The sequence below is a fragment of the Cetorhinus maximus genome, chromosome 4 (assembly GCF_964194155.1).
Source record: "Cetorhinus maximus chromosome 4, sCetMax3.hap1.1, whole genome shotgun sequence".
NCBI classification, from domain to species: domain Eukaryota; kingdom Metazoa; phylum Chordata; class Chondrichthyes; order Lamniformes; family Cetorhinidae; genus Cetorhinus; species Cetorhinus maximus.
In genome coordinates this window covers 133748649-133764318 of record NC_135882.1, presented here as the reverse complement: position 1 = coordinate 133764318, position 15670 = coordinate 133748649, and the positions used below count along the sequence as shown (strand labels likewise).

The 15670-nt window shown below is 42.1% G+C and overlaps 1 protein-coding gene across 4 annotated transcripts in view; it reads left to right on the top strand.

Moving 5' to 3' along the window:
• nbeal2 (neurobeachin-like 2) overlaps nucleotides 1-15670 on the top strand; it is a 258464-nt gene that overhangs the window by 134499 nt on the left and 108295 nt on the right. For all 4 annotated transcript variants that reach the window (XM_078540855.1, XM_078540854.1, XM_078540857.1 and 1 more), the window contains 3 exons: nucleotides 6638-6797; nucleotides 7751-7853; nucleotides 13941-14091. In XM_078540855.1, coding sequence (XP_078396981.1) covers nucleotides 6638-6797; nucleotides 7751-7853; nucleotides 13941-14091 — 414 coding nt within the window. The remainder of the gene's footprint in view (nucleotides 1-6637; nucleotides 6798-7750; nucleotides 7854-13940; nucleotides 14092-15670) is intronic.

The window sequence follows — 15670 nt, the reverse complement described above, 5'->3', positions numbered from 1 at the left end:
AGAGTTCTTCTGAGGTGAAATATAGGAACAGGAGAAGGGCATTCAGTCCCTTGAGCCAGATCATTAAATTATAAATAACAATATCCTGTTGCACCTCAAATGTGATGAAATGTTCCAAGATGCTTCACAGGAGCTTTATAAAACAAAGCATGATAGCGATCGCGCCACATAAGGGAATATTAGGTCAGGTGACCAAAAGCTTGGTCAAAGTAGGTAGGTTGATCTCTATTTACCTGTACTTGCTCCATACCTCTTAAAATCCTTGCCCAAAATAAATCTATTCATTTCATCTTGAAAATTTCAATTAACCCAGCATCCTCAGCTTTTGAAACAGAGAATTCCAGATTTCTTTGTATGAAAGGCTCCTTCCTAATTTCCCTACTACATGGTTTAGCTTTAGTTTTGGGAATATTACATAGAAATACATAAAATATAGCGCACAGAAACCAGTCATTTGATGTAAAAGTCCATTTGAGCCTCCTCCCATCCTTAGTCATCTAACTCTACTCACATCGCTCTCTATTCCCTTCTTCTTCAAATCGTTATCTAGCCTCCTTTAAATACATCGATACTATTCAGCTCAACCACTTCCTGTGGCAGCAAGTTCCACTTTCTCTGAGTAAACAAGTTTCTTCTGAATTCCCTATTTGGTTTCTTGGTGACTATCTTACATGATGGCCTCTAGTTTTTCTCTTCCCCAAAAGTAGAAATACCGGGCAGAATTTTACGAGTTGGCAAGCGGGGCAGGGCTCGCTCGCCGACGCGTAAAATGATGCACGGTGACGTCGGGGGGAACTCCCGACGTCACCGCGCCCAATTTAAATTTTCAGGAAAGTGGGGACACAGCAAAATCAGCTGTGCGCCTGCCAACCTGTCAATGGCCAAAATGTCAATAAAGATTTTGTAAAAATTATGGACATGTCCCAACTCATGTGACATTGTCACATGAGTGGACATGTAATGGAAATTTTATTTTTCTATTTTTGTCTTTTTTACATGTGCAGCCGATCTCCCTAAGGCTGTACTTAGCCTCAGGGAGATGAATGTGCTCTTTCTTGCGCACTCTCAATTTTGGGATTCCCCCCCGCCCGCACAGGGAGCGCATAGCACTTCTGTGCGGACATCACGCTGGGTGGGCCTTAATTGGCCCGCCCACGTAAAATGGCGCCGCGTCTCCAATCGGGGGCGCCGATCGGAAGCGCGCCCGTACGTGGCCGCCCATCAACTTCCCCCCCAACGGGGGGACAATTCAGCCCACTGTCTGTGTCTACTCCAGTGCTTCCTAAACTATTTTCCAATGTGACCTCATTTTAACACATAAAAATTAACATGACCCCAGATATCAGCAAAAACCAAACAGCAACAAAGCAGTATAGTAATACTCAGTATATAATTATTAGAATTCACGTTTTATAGATCAACATATAAAATTACACCATATAAGTATGAAAATCTCTATTTTTAAAATACTTAGTAAAAATGTTAATATTTTCTGTACTTTTGTAGCTTTGAACTAAGATCTCCATATTCCCCAGTGACAGAAGTCACAGTAAAGCCCCTCACCTCCCAGCCCCACACACAATAATCAGCCCTCTCCCTTCCCAGATCAGCCACTCTCCTCCAACGCACACATTGTAATCAACCCCTCTCCTCGCCCCACACTGACTAATTAGCCCCTCTCCCTTTCCCCCACACACACAACAATTAACCCTCTCTCCTCTTGCCCGCATGTAGAGTAACCAGCCCCTCTTATTCTCCCTCCCACCCCATATACACAGTAATCAACCTGACTTTCCCCTCCCATCTCCACACACAGCAAACAAGCCCCTCTTCCACCACAACCTCATCACTGCCCCTTGCTTTGGTCTAGTTGCCAGTGCCTGCGAAACAGAGTCATCAGCCCGGTGTAAGGAGCCAACACAACTGAAGGAGGAACCAATACATTTTGAAGCTGGCACTCATTTTCCTGGATTAGCCACATAACCTCTTGGTTTTCCCTGCACTCAGTCAGTCACTGAGTTACACTTGCCTGCCTCTACCTGCACTAAATCAGTGCACAAACCTCCCGGGCCTACTTGGCACTCACCACTGAAGTGTTTTCTGAGGTTAAAGAGCGCTTTGAGTTCACCATCTGCCACTTGCTGTTTGGTGGCAAGCAGCCAGTGAGTCCAGGGCTGTCCTGCCAGAGCATCCTCTCCAAAGTCACCATTGTTGCCTCAGAGGATCGGGAGCTCACGACCCCAAACACTGTCTCTGTAACCCCATTGGATGTCGCAACCCACGGTTTGCGAATGCCATGTCTACTCTATCAAAACTATTCATTTAAACACCTCTATTTGGTCATCCCCTCAGCCTTCTAAGAGAAACAAAAACCAGCCTTCCATTTATTCCTGATTGATATAACCTTGTATTTCTGGTATGATCTTTGTAAATTTATTTTACACCTTCTGGCAAGTCTTGGATGGTGTATTTCACCATCCAAATTTCTTAAGGTCCTAATGAGCATTGCAGTATTAAGGCCCCTGCCTATTTCCAGCATGAACTTTGGCCACCTAATCTAAGGGAGCAGGTGGGGAAAAGGCAGTAAATTTCTCCTTGCAACTTTGATCTCGGTAACAATTTTAAAAATTCTTTTGTGGGGTACGGGTATCACTGGCAAGGCCAGCATTCATTGCCCAACGCTAATTGTCCTTGAACTGAATGTTGCTAGGCCATTTCAGAGGGCAGGTAAGAGTCAACCACATTGCTGTGGATCTGGAGTCACATGTAGGCCTGACCAGGTAAGGATGGCAGATTTCCTTCCCCTAAAGAGAATTAGTGAAGCAGATGGGTTTTTACAACATTCGGTGATAGTTTTATGGTTACCATTACTGAGACTTGCTTTCAATTCCAGATTTATTAATTTAATTTAAATTCCACCAGATGCTGTGATGGGATTTAAATCTGTGTCCCTAGAGCATTAGCCTGGGCCTCTGGATTACTATTCCAGTAACATTACTATGGGAAGATAGTAGTCCAGTGGTAAAAATTAATACATTAACAAGTTTTTCTTTTGAAAATAGGCACTGCACTGTTTGTTTGGGATTGGAATAGTTTAACAGTTCAAATTTGTTTAAATTGCCTCCTATCTTATAATGCTGCACTTGGTATATATATAAAAAAAGTTAATGTTCCCACTATAGCAAAAGTGGATGTCTCTGTGAGTGCAGCATCAGCGAAAAGGAAATTGGTGATGAAGTTCAAAAGGCTACAAAGGGTGTGATTTGCAGTTAATGAGGTTCCATTAAACTTAATGAGGTCTCATTAAACTTAACAAGTTTCATTAAACTTAAACTTGTTTTCTCAGATATCATTATCGTGGAGTAAACATTTTCTTTAAACATGTCAATTTTGGCAAAAAGAAATTACCACGTTTGCAGAAAGTTGATTGGTGACAATTCTGACTCAGTTAGAGTTGGAGTAACTATACTTAAATTGTTTTAGAAGCACAGCCTATAAAAAGAAAGTAATAAAACAGGGTTTATTTAAAGCTTAGGCTTGTAAACTATTATAGAAAGGACAATAAAGCCAGAGAGAGGGTAGAACTTTGATTCACCAAGATGATGTTAGGAATTATAAAATATAGGTATGGTGGGCAGAAAAGTGGCAAATAGAACTCAATGCAGAGAAGTGTGAGGTGATGCATTTGGGGAGGTCAAACAAGGCAAAGGATGACACAATAAACGGGAGGGTACTGAAAGGTGTAGAGCAAGTGAGAGACCTTGGAGTAAATGTCCACAGACCGCTGAAGGTAGGAGGACAGGTTAATAAGGTGATTAAGAAGGCATATAGAATCCTTTCATTTATTAACCTAGGAATAGATTATAATAGCAGGGGAGTTGTGCTGGAACTATATAAAACATTAGTTAGGCCACACCTTCAGTACTGTGTGCAGTTCTGGTCACCTCATTATAGAAATGATGTAATTGCATTAAACAGAATACGGAAGTGATATACGACGATGTTGCCAGAAGTGGAAAATTGCAGCTATGAGGAAAGATTGGATAGGCTGGGGTTGTTCTCCTTAGAACAGAGGAGGTTAAGGGGAGATTTGATTGAGATGTGCAAAATTGTGAGGGGCCTGGATAGAATCAATGGGAAGGGCCTAGTTACCTTAGTTGGAGGTCAGTGATTAGGGGGCGTAGATTTACAGTGATTGGTAGAAAGTTTAGAGGGAAGATGAAGAAACATTTTTCCACCCAGAGGGTTGTGGGGGTCTGGAACTCATTTCCTGAAAGGGTGGTAGAAGCAGAAACCCTAATTTAAAAGGTAAAGGATGTGTACCTGAAGTGCTGTAATCTGCAGGGCTATGGACCAAATGCTGGAAAGTGGGATTAGGCTGTGTGGCTCATTTTTCGGCTGGCACAGATGGAATGGGCCAAGAGGCCTCTTTCTGTGCTGTAAACTTTCTATGATTCTATGGTATAGATGTAAGAAGAAACATGAGTTATGCCTAAACTGTGGACTACTCCAGCATCATCTAGAGAGCAAAAATTATCCCTGGCTTTTTTCCACTATTAACCATCTCCTCAAACCCCTTTTCTCTTCCTCTTTCACCCTCACTCCCAACCCTAAGTATGAAGAACTCATAGACTTCTTTATCACAAAGATTGAGACTGCCTGTTCAGCTGCTCCTGCTGTTGTCCCCTTCCCCCCACGACCCCCAACAACTCTTTCCCACCAAGCCAAGCCTCTCATGAGGCTTCCTCCAATCTAGCCCTGAACACACATCTCTCTCCATCACACTGCATTCTCTCACCAAGCTCATCCTGCCTGTGACATTTCAAGCACATATCTACTAAGCTAAACCATCTAAACTATCAAACATTGTAAATGGTGCCCATTGCTCAGTGATTGGCTACATCCCTTCCAAAATATTTGGCGTCACTCATCCTTGATCCTTCTAACCTTTCAAAATACCACCCGCCCCAACCTCCAGTTCCTTGCCAAGATCGTTAAACATGTTATTTTCACCCAAATCTGTGCCCATCTTTCCCGAAACTCCATTATGGAACTTACTTTACCTTATCTGCTGCTGAAGTTAATATCCATTCCTTTGTTACCGCTAAACTTGATTACTCCAACGCTCTCCTACTGGCCCCCTAAGTTCATCCAAAACTCTACTATCCTTATTCTAATTTGAAACAGGTTTCATTCATCCATCAAACCAGTGTTCACTGAGCTACAATGACTTCCGGTCTTTAAATGTCACATTCAAAATTTTCATCCTCACGTTGGTCTTCTCATTACCCCCTAGTAATCTCTAACTTCCTTCAGTCCTACAAGTTCCTTCCCTTAAACCCATTGCCCCTCCTTCAAGAACTTCTTTCAGACCCACCTCTTTGATGATGCTTTTGACACTTCTTAATGTCTCCTCTGGCTAGACATCATTTTTGTTTTATTACACATTTATGAAGCACTTTGGGATGTTTTTCTGTGTTAAAGGCACTAGTTACTGTAATTTTCCTGGAAGCAGGACTGGCTAAGAAGAGATTTAATATAAATTTTAAAAATTATAGTAAGTGAATTTTGGGAAGGTCTATTTCCTCTGGCTGGGGATATGGTAATGATGGGTCATCAATTTATAATTCTCACTAAAAGAGTGAGGACCGATGTCTTAGGGAATGGATGATGCAGAGACCATCACATCTTTTAAGGGAAAGTAAGATGAGTATTTGTAGAGGAAGAGGACAGAAGGCTGTGGAGTGGCAGGGGGGATGGGGTGGGGATGTTGGGGGATAGCATGGCAGTGGGATCCATTTTAGATTGCTCTATCAAAGAACCAGCACAGACATACATGGTAGTGCTGAAAGGAGGAGATTAAAAAATCATACAACACAGAAAGCCCAGCATGCCTGTGCTGGCTCTTTGATAGAGCTATCCAATTAGTCTGACTCCTGTCATGAAGAGATATTAACGCCTATAATGTTATTGGAAATTATTTTTAAATTGGAATTGTAGTGGGGTCTGTGTCCATGTGTGTATCTGTGTGTCTTAATTGGATTAAAGCCAGCTAGTCTGGGTGCTTTGATGTATAGTAGTTTTAGATGTTATTTAGATAAACGTAAGGAGGATAAAAAGTAACGTGTACATTTGCATTTGTTGAATAAAGCATTCAAGCGTGGGAGTAAAATATTGCACCTAGCTGGGAGACGTCAAGCAGTGGTTTTATATTACTAATAAAATTAGTGGGTTGAGTCGGGAGGTCATGGGTTCAAGAACCCGTCTGGAGACTTGAACACAAAGTCTAAGCGGGCAGGCAGTGCAGAACTGAGGGAGTGCTAGACTGTCAAATATGCTATCTTCCATATGAAATATTAAACTGGGGCTCCGTCTTCCCTCTCGGGTGGACATTAAAAGAGCCACGGTGCTATTTGAAGAAGAATAGGATAATTCTGTCCAAAATTTACTCCTCAATCAACATCACTAAAATCGATTATCAGGTCATTTATTTGTGGGATCTTGCTGCACACATTGGTAGCCATGTTTCCTGTATTACGACAGTGACTACACTCCAATGTACTTAATTGAAAAGAGCTTTGAGATGTCCAGTCATCATGAAAGAAGCTATGTAAATACAAGTCTTTGTTTGACTTAGGTTCCGAGCCACAGAGTGGATATGAATGTACTCATGGCCTGTCAGTTCCTGATGGAGCAGGCAGCTAGTGAAGGCAATAACCTCCTACTCCACTATATGTATCAATACCTGCTCTTTGACTTCCGCATCTGGAGCCACAGTGACTTCGCCGTTCGATTGGGTAATGCTTTACATTTCATTTGGAAAACTTTTTGCTGGACTGTGAAACCCAAGTCTGTGCTTGAGGGCGAAGGGTTGGAGAATGAAGAAGTGAGAGGATCAGGTCAAGTTCAAACTGAAAATAGTCCAGCCAATAGAACATCTTTTAAATTTAGTCTCTGTTTGTGGCTTGCTGACCTCTGTGGGGCCATGTACTGAATTGCTAGAACTGGCTTTACCCAAACTAAATCTTTCCAGCTCTCTTTGAGTTTGGTGAAAAAAAAAATAAAGATGAAGAGTAAATTTAAACTAGAAAATCCATAACTTTTCTGAATTTTTTCAGAAAAGTTAAAATCAAGTTCAGAGTTTTGTAATGGGATTGGATGGAATGTGATGGGACAGGAAGGCCAACACTTATTGCCTATCAAAAGTTTGATGCAACTGAGTGGTTCTATCGGCACTTTAGAGGGCAGTTAAGAGTCAACCATACTTTTGTGAGACTAGAGTAACATATACCAGATCAGGATAGCAGGTTTCCTTCCCTAAAGACCATCAGTGAACCAGATGACAACAACCCAGCAGCTTTCTAGTCACTTTTACTGGAAGCTTTTATTTCCACAATTTAAATTCTCAAATTGCCATGGGGGAATTTGAACTCTTTTAGGATGTTTCATGCAGGTCACTGGATTATTAGTCCAGTAACACTAGGTTTGAAACATGTTGGGGAAGATTTGAGGGAGCCTTACTCTGCATCTGGCTGTGCTGATAATGTGCCTGAAATGGGAAGTCTTCCATTCTCCAGCACTCAGATCCCTCACCCTGATGACCACAAATTGCTGCTTACTCTTTCTTTTTAAAAAAAAAATCATTCTTGGGATACGGCTGTCATCACCTTGTTGAGAAGGTGATAATCTGTAAAATTTGCCCGCACATCAAAAAACTCCCTTCACAACCTGATTCTCTTTACACTCACAGGGCACATACAGTACTTAACCACGATTATCAAAGATCACAAGCAGCGTATCAGAAAGCGGTATGGTGTGCAATACATACTGGATTCCATCCGGACACATTACGGGTGAGTGGGAAGGTTTGCTGTGGCAATCATTTGGTTTGAAGTCAGTGAATATCTGCTGTTCAGTTACCAGTTTTTCAACAGAGTACAGATTATTTACTGTTAATTGAGTTGCTGGTTATTCATAGGGCAGGGGTTACTCTCTGCAACTGTGCAAAGTTACTAAGATAAAAGCAAAATACTATGGATTCTGGAAATCTGAAACAAAATCAAAAATTGTTGGAAAATCTCAGCAGGCCTGACAGCATCTGTGGAGAGGAAAACAGAGTTAACGTTTCGAGTCCGCATGACACTCCATCAGAACTAAAGAGGAATAAAAATGTGGTGAAATATAAGCTGTTTAAGGGGGGTGGGACAGGTGGAGCTGGATAGAGGGCCAGTGATAGGTGGAGGCAAAGGAGAGATTGCCAAAGGTGTCATAAACAAAAGGTCAAAGGGGTGTTGACGGTAGTGATATTAGCTAAAGGATGTGCTAATGGTGACATTAAGTGTAGAAAGCAGGATGAGCAAGTGACTGATGGCCCTAGTGGAGGTGGGGTGGGGGGAAGGGATCGAAATAGGCTAAAAGGTGGAGATAAAACAATGGATGGAAATAAATTTTAAAAATAATAATAGAAATAGGTGGAAAAAGAAAAAAATATATATAAAAAAATATACATTCCACCACCAAACACATCTTCCCTTCACCCCCCCATTGGCATTCCGTAGGGACCATTCCCTCCGGGACACCCTGATGCACTCCTCCATCACCCCCTACACCTCAACCTCCTCCCATGGCACCTTCCCATGCAACTGCAGAAGGTGCAACACCTGCCCCTTTACTTCCCCCCTCCTCACCATCCAAGGGCCCAAACACTCCTTTCAAGTGAAGCAGCACTTCACTTGCACTTCCCTCAATTTAGTCTACTGCATTCGCTGCTCCAAATGCGTTCTCCTCTACGTTGGAGAGACCAAGCCTTCGGTCTGTCCGCAAGCATGACCCAGACCTCCCTGTCGCTTGCCATTTCAACACTCCACCCTGCTCTCATGCCCACATGTCCGTCCTTGTCCTGCTACAATGTTCCAGTGAAGCTCAACGCAAACTGGAGGAACAGCACCTCATCTTCCGATTAGGCACTTTGCAGCCTTCCGGACTCAACATTGAGTTCAACAACTTCTTCATCTTGAACTCTCTCCTCCATCCCCACCCCCTTTTTGATTCCCTTTTTTCTAATAATTATTATATATATTTTTTATACATATATTTTTCTATTACTATTTTTAAAATTTATTTCCATCCATTGTTTTATCTCTGCCTTTTAGCCTATTTCGATCCCTTCCCCCCACCCCACCTCCACTAGGGCCATTTGTCACTTGCTCATCCTGCTTTCTACCCATAATGTCATCATTAGCACATCCCTTAGCTAATATCACCACCACCAACACCCCTTTGTCCTTTTATTTATGACATCTTTGGCAATCTCTCCTTTGCCTCCACCTATCACTGGCCCTCTATCCAGCTCCACCTGTCCCACCCCCTCAAACAGCTTTTATTTCACCACACTTCTATTCCTCTTTAGTTCTGATGAAGAGTCATACGGCCTCGAAATGTTAACTCTGTTTTCCTCTCCACAGATGCTGTCAGACCTGCTGAGTTTTTCCAGCAAATTTTTGTGCAGAGTTACTGTTTATTTAGTACAGTAATGGTGACTTGCTGAATAACTACAGAGTTGCTGTTTACTCAGCAGGATAAGTGTGAGTAACTAAACAGTGTTTAAAACAATTCTCTGGATTTGGCCATTGTTGGCAAGGCTGGCATTTATCAACTATCTCTAGTAATGGCCCGCCTTCTTGTACCACTGCTGGTGGTTTGGTACAACTAAGTGATTTGCCAGGGTACTTCAGGGGGCAGCAAAGAGTCAACCATGTTGGTGCAGGATTAATGTAACAAAGAGGTCAAACCAGGTAAGGGTAGTAGGTTTCTCTCTCTAAAAGACTTAGCAGAGACTCGGGAGCTGGAGCGGACCTTGGCACACAGGAGTTTGAAAAGTATAAGGAGAAATCAAACTGTGACAACACAGGAATCCTGTAACTGGCTGGTGAGTATTGCTGTTGTATTTCCCCTTCTCCAAAGTTAGGCAGTTAGCCTAAGCAGCTGAGAAGTTAAATATTTTAATTTTTCACAAAAAAATTCAGGAAAACACTGTTTTCCTATATTTAAGTGGCGTCAACAGAAGGGAGGTGAGTAGCTGATGGGTCTTTCTCTTTTTTTAAGTAGCAAGGTTTAGCAGCAAGATTTATTGTCCAATAGATAGAGGAATGGCAGGGCAGCTCCGACCTCTCACAGTGCATATGCTACACTGTGGGAACTCCAGGACGCTTCATGTGTCCTTGATAACCATATTGTATGCGCAGCAAGTGCCGTCAGTTGCAGCAGCTCAAGCTCCAGATTTTGGAGCTAAAGCAGCAGCTAGCATCACTGCAGCATGTTTGTGAAGCTGAGAGCTTGTGAATAGCATGTTTACAGATGTGGTTGCCCATAGCTTAGGAGTATGCAGAGAGTGAGGGAAAGTGTGACCACCAGGCAGTCAAGAACAAACAGGCAGGAGTCCCCTGCGAGTATCTCACTCTCCAACCAGTATTCAGTTCTGAATACAGATGAACCTGGGGAGTGCAGCCAGAGCCAAAGTCCATGACACCGCATTTGGTTTAGCTGTATAGAGGGAGCATAAAGAAGACTGGAAGAGCAATAGCAGTAGGAGATTTGACAGGGGAACAGACAGGCATTTCTGCAGGCGCAGAATGAATCCAGTATGGTGTGCTGCCTCACTGCTGCCAAGGTCAAGGGTATCACTGAACTGCTGCTGAGCGCCTTGAACAGGGCACAGTGAACAGCCAGCAGTCGTGGTCCAAATTAGTGCCAACCACATAGGTAAAAAGAGGGATGTAGTCCTGCATTCAGAATTTAGAGAGCTAAATAAGAAATTAGCAAGCAAGACCTCAAAAGTAGCAATCTCTGGATTACTCCCTGCGCAAATGAGTATAGAAATAGAAGGGTAAAACAGATGAATGGGTGGCTAAGATGATGCAGGAAGGAGGGCTTTAGATTCTTGAGACATGGGGACTTCTCCTGGGCGTGATGGGGCCTGTACAGGCCAGATGGGTTGCACGTAAACAGAGCCAGGACCGATTTCCTTGCAAGGTGATTTGCTAGTGTTATCAGGGAGGGTGTAAGCTAACTTGGCAGGTGTGTGGGAACCAGGAGGTAATATTAGGGAATAATACCAAGATGCACAGAACCGGGAGAGATAGATAGCACAGGAATGGGAAATAGTGAATTATTAGGTGGGTTCAGAGTTAGGAGAAAGTAATAAAATCTAAATTAGGGTTACTGTGCATGTATGTGAGTGTGTGGATTGTGGTAAATAAGATTGATGAGTTGCAGGGACAGGTAACCATGTGGAAATATGATGATGTAGCGATAACCAAGACCTGGTTCAAAGAAGGGCAGGTATTAATTAAATATTCCTAGATACAAAGTGTTAGGGAAATATAGGGAAGGATGGAAAGGGGGAGGGATTATGTATTGATTAAGGAGAACATTGCCTTGTTGGAGAGAGAGAATATCCCAGAGGGATCAAGAACAGAATTTAGCTAGAGCTACAGAACAAAAATGGTGCAATTACATTGCTCGATGTTGCCTAAAGGCCACTGACTAATGGGAAATATGTAGGGGAACAAATATACGAGGAAATTACAGGATTATAGAATAGTTATAATGGGGAACTTTAATTACCTGAAGATAAAAGCAAAATACTGCGGGTGCTGGAAATCTAGAACAAAAACAAAAATACCTGGAAAAACTCAGCAGATCTGACACCAACTGCGGAGAGGGATAGTTGACGTTTTGAGTCCGTATTACCTGAATATGGACTGCGATAGTAGCAGTGCTAAGGGCAGAGTGGGCAAGAGTTTCTAGAGTGTGTTCAAGAAAATTTTCTACAGCAGTTTTCTTTTAGTGCAACAAGAAAGGAGGCACTGCTGGACCTAGTTCTTGGAAATGAGATGAGCCAAGTGGATCAAGTGTCAGTAGGGGAACATTTAGGGGACAGTGATCATTTTATCATAAGGTTTAGGCAAATAATGGAAAAGGACAAAGAACAGTCGAGAGTAAGAATTATTAACTGGACAAAAGCCAACTTCAATGGGTAAGAATGGATCTGGGCTGAATAAATTGGAATCAAAGGAATGCTGGTAAAACTATAGCTGAACCATGGGCTGCATTTAAAGAAGCGATAGTTCAGGGACAGTCAGTATATATTTCCCATGAAGCGGAAAGGCAAGCAAACAAATCCAGAGCTCCTTCAATGACAAAGAAGAGAGAAAGATGAAGAAGAAAAAATGTGCTTATGACAAATGTCAGCTGAATAATATAACCAAGAGCCAGACTGAATGGAATTGAAAATGCAGATATGAGAAGCAAAGAGACACTATGAAAAGAGACTGGCAGCTAACATAAAAAAGAGTCCAAAAGTCTTCTATAGGCATATAAATGGTGAAAGAAGGAGTGGGGCTAACTTGGGACCAAAAAGGGGATTTGGGCATGGAAGCACCCTTGGTCAAAAAGGGTGTAAAGATAAGCCCAGCAACTACAACTGGTCAGTTTAACTTCGATGGCAGGGAAGATAATTCTAGAAACCATAACTCAGGATAAAAGTAATAGTCACTTGGGCAAATGTAGCTCGTTTGTTAAGATCAAATCACGTTTATCTAACTCACTGAAGTCTTTTAATGAGATGACAGAGAAGGTTGATGAGGGTAATGCTATTTGTGTGGTGTATATAGACTTCCAAAAGGCATTTGATAAAGTGCCGCACAATAGACTTATGAACAAAGTTACTGCTCATTGAATAAAAGGGTCAGTAACAACATGAATATGAAATTGCTAAGTGACAGGAAACAGAGAGTAGTGGTTAATGGATCTTTTTGGACTGAAGAAAGGCTTATGGTGGAGTTTCTCAGAGATCAATGTTAGGATCCTGCTCTTCCTGATATATATTAATGACCTAGATCTTGGTGTACAGGGCACAATTACAATATTTGCAGATGATACAAAAATCGGAAATATTCTGAATTGTGAGGAGGACAGTGTGAACTTCAAAAGGACGTAGGTTGATGAAATGAGATGACAAATGGCAGATGAAATTTAATGTGGAGAAGTGTGAAGTGATTAACTTTAGTAGAGACAAATTAAAATAAAGGGCACAATTTCCAAAGCGGGTGTAGAAGCAGAGGGAGCTGGGTGTAAATGTGCATAAATCACTAAAAGTGGCAGGACAGGTTGAGAGCGTGATTAATAAAGCATCCTAGATTTTATTAATAGAGGCATAAGAGTACAAAGGCAAGGAAGTTATGTTAACTTTGCATAAAACATAATTTCAGCCTCAACTGGAGTATTGAATCCCGTTCTGGGTGCTGCACTTCAGGAAGGATATAAAGACATTAGAGAGAGTGCAGAAACGATTCACACAATGAATTGAAGGATGAGGAACTTCAGTTACATAGATAGATTGGAAAAGTTGGGACTGTTTTCCTTAGAGAAGAGAAGGTTGAGAGGAGATTTGATAGAGGTATTCAAAATCATTATGGGCCTGGACAGAGTAGATGGGGAGAAACTGTTCCCATTAGCGGAAGGATCGAGAACCAGAGGGCACAGATTTAAGGTAATTGGCAAAAGAAGCAATGGCAACATAAGGAAAAACTTCTTCACACAGTGGATGATTAGACGGTTCAAAACTGGAATGCACTGCCTGAGAGTGTGGTGCAGGTTCACTCAAGGCATTCAAGAGGGAATTGGATTATTATCTAAAGAGGGCCACGGGGTGAAGATGGGGGAATGGCACTAGGTGAATTGTTCCTTCAGAGGGTCAGCACAGACACAATGGAGCAAATGGCCTCCTTCCACACTAACTATTCTGTGAAAGGCATTAGTTTCTGCCTGTTCAGGACATTGAATGAAAACCAAGAAACCAAGTTTTGTGTTGGACTTGCTATGCTTGAGGGACGGAGCAGCTTCATAATCACTTTCATTATGATTTCCTTTCTTCTCAGCCCACAAAAGGATAACCAGGTCACAGCTGATGTTAAAACTGTTCAACTGTCACTCTTCAACCTGGTGAAAGATTTTATCACCAAAGCAGTTTCAGCTGAGGAGTTGCACAGCATCATCTCTTACATGGCAACAGCGAATGATGATGATCAGGTAAACTTGGTAGAACATAAGCATGTGGGCCCCCTGATAGGTCAACTGATCCATGGTATTGGAACCAGATTGATGAATAACCTCATTGTCCCTTCCCCTATCCATTTGAAATTTGTCTTTTTGATGTTTGTTTTTATGTACAAGTTCAACCAGGATGAATATGTAGTGCCCTAACATGATGCGTGGTGAGGCTAGCTTTTACGATTAAGAAATGTCCCATTTCAGTTCATGCCGTTTCCAAAATCCATCCAACTTTTATTACACCATCTTCCATTCCTTTTTGTTTTGCCAAGACCTCAAAGCTTGGAGTCTCTCAACAGCAACAACTTGCACTTATATAGCACCTTGAAATGTAGAAAAACGTCTCAAGATGCTTCACAGGAAACTAGGAGATGGAAATTGACACCAATGCAAAGAGAGAGGTATTAGGACAAGTGACAAATGCTTGATCAAACAGGTAGTTTTTAAGAAGTCTTAAAAGTGGAGAAGTGAAGATTTAGAGATGGAATTCCTGAGCTAATGGCCTAGATGGTTGAAAGCACGACTGCCACTTATAATACAAAGGATGTGTAAGAGACCAGAGTTGAGGAACACAAAGTCCTTGGAGGGTTGTAAGGCTGGAAGAGCTGACAGATAGTGAGGGATTTGAACAAGTAAGATGAGAATTTTTAATTCATGCTTTGTGGAACACCTTCGGTCTGTCCGCAAGCATGATCCAGACCTCCCTGTCGCTTACCATTTCAACACTCCACCCTGCTCTCATGCCCACATGTCCGTCCTTGGCCTGCTGCAATGTTCCAGTGAAGCTCAACGCAAACTGGAGGAACAGCAGCTCATCTTCTGACTAGGCACTTTACAGCCTTCTGGACTGAGAGTTCAACAACTTTAGATCATGAACTCTCTCCTCCATCCCCACCCCCTTTGCAATCCCCCTTTTTTCCAATAATTTATATAGATTTTTCTTTTCCCACCTATTTCCATTATTTTTAAATGTATTTCCATCCATTGTTTTATCTCTAACTTTTAGCCTATTTCGATCCCTTCCCCCCACCCCACCCCCACTAGGGCTATCTGTACCTTGCTCGTCCTGCTTTCTACCCTTAATGTCACCTATTAGCACATTTCTTAGCTAATATCACCACCGTCAACACCTCTTTGTCCTTTTGTCTATGACATCTTTTGGCAATCTCCACCTATCACTGGCCCTCTATCCAGCTCTACTTGTCCCACCCCTCGTTAAACCAGCTTATATTTCACCTCTCTTCTATTTTTCCTTAGTTCTGTTGAAGAGTCATACGGACTCGAAACATTAACTGTATTCCTCTCCGCAGATGCTGTCAGACCTGCTGAGTTTTTCCAGGTATTTTTATTTTTGTTTTTGTGTTGAGAATTTTTAATTTGATGATTTGGTGGACCAGGAGCCAACACAGCAAACACTTGGGAGATATATGTGCTAGCCATGGTGCTGTCAGTATATGGATAGCAGAACTTTGCCATCCTACAAGTTTCTAAAATCTGAGTTTGGTGTCACTAGCTATGACTGGATTTATCTCATCTTCCATCCTAATATTTCCAGTGT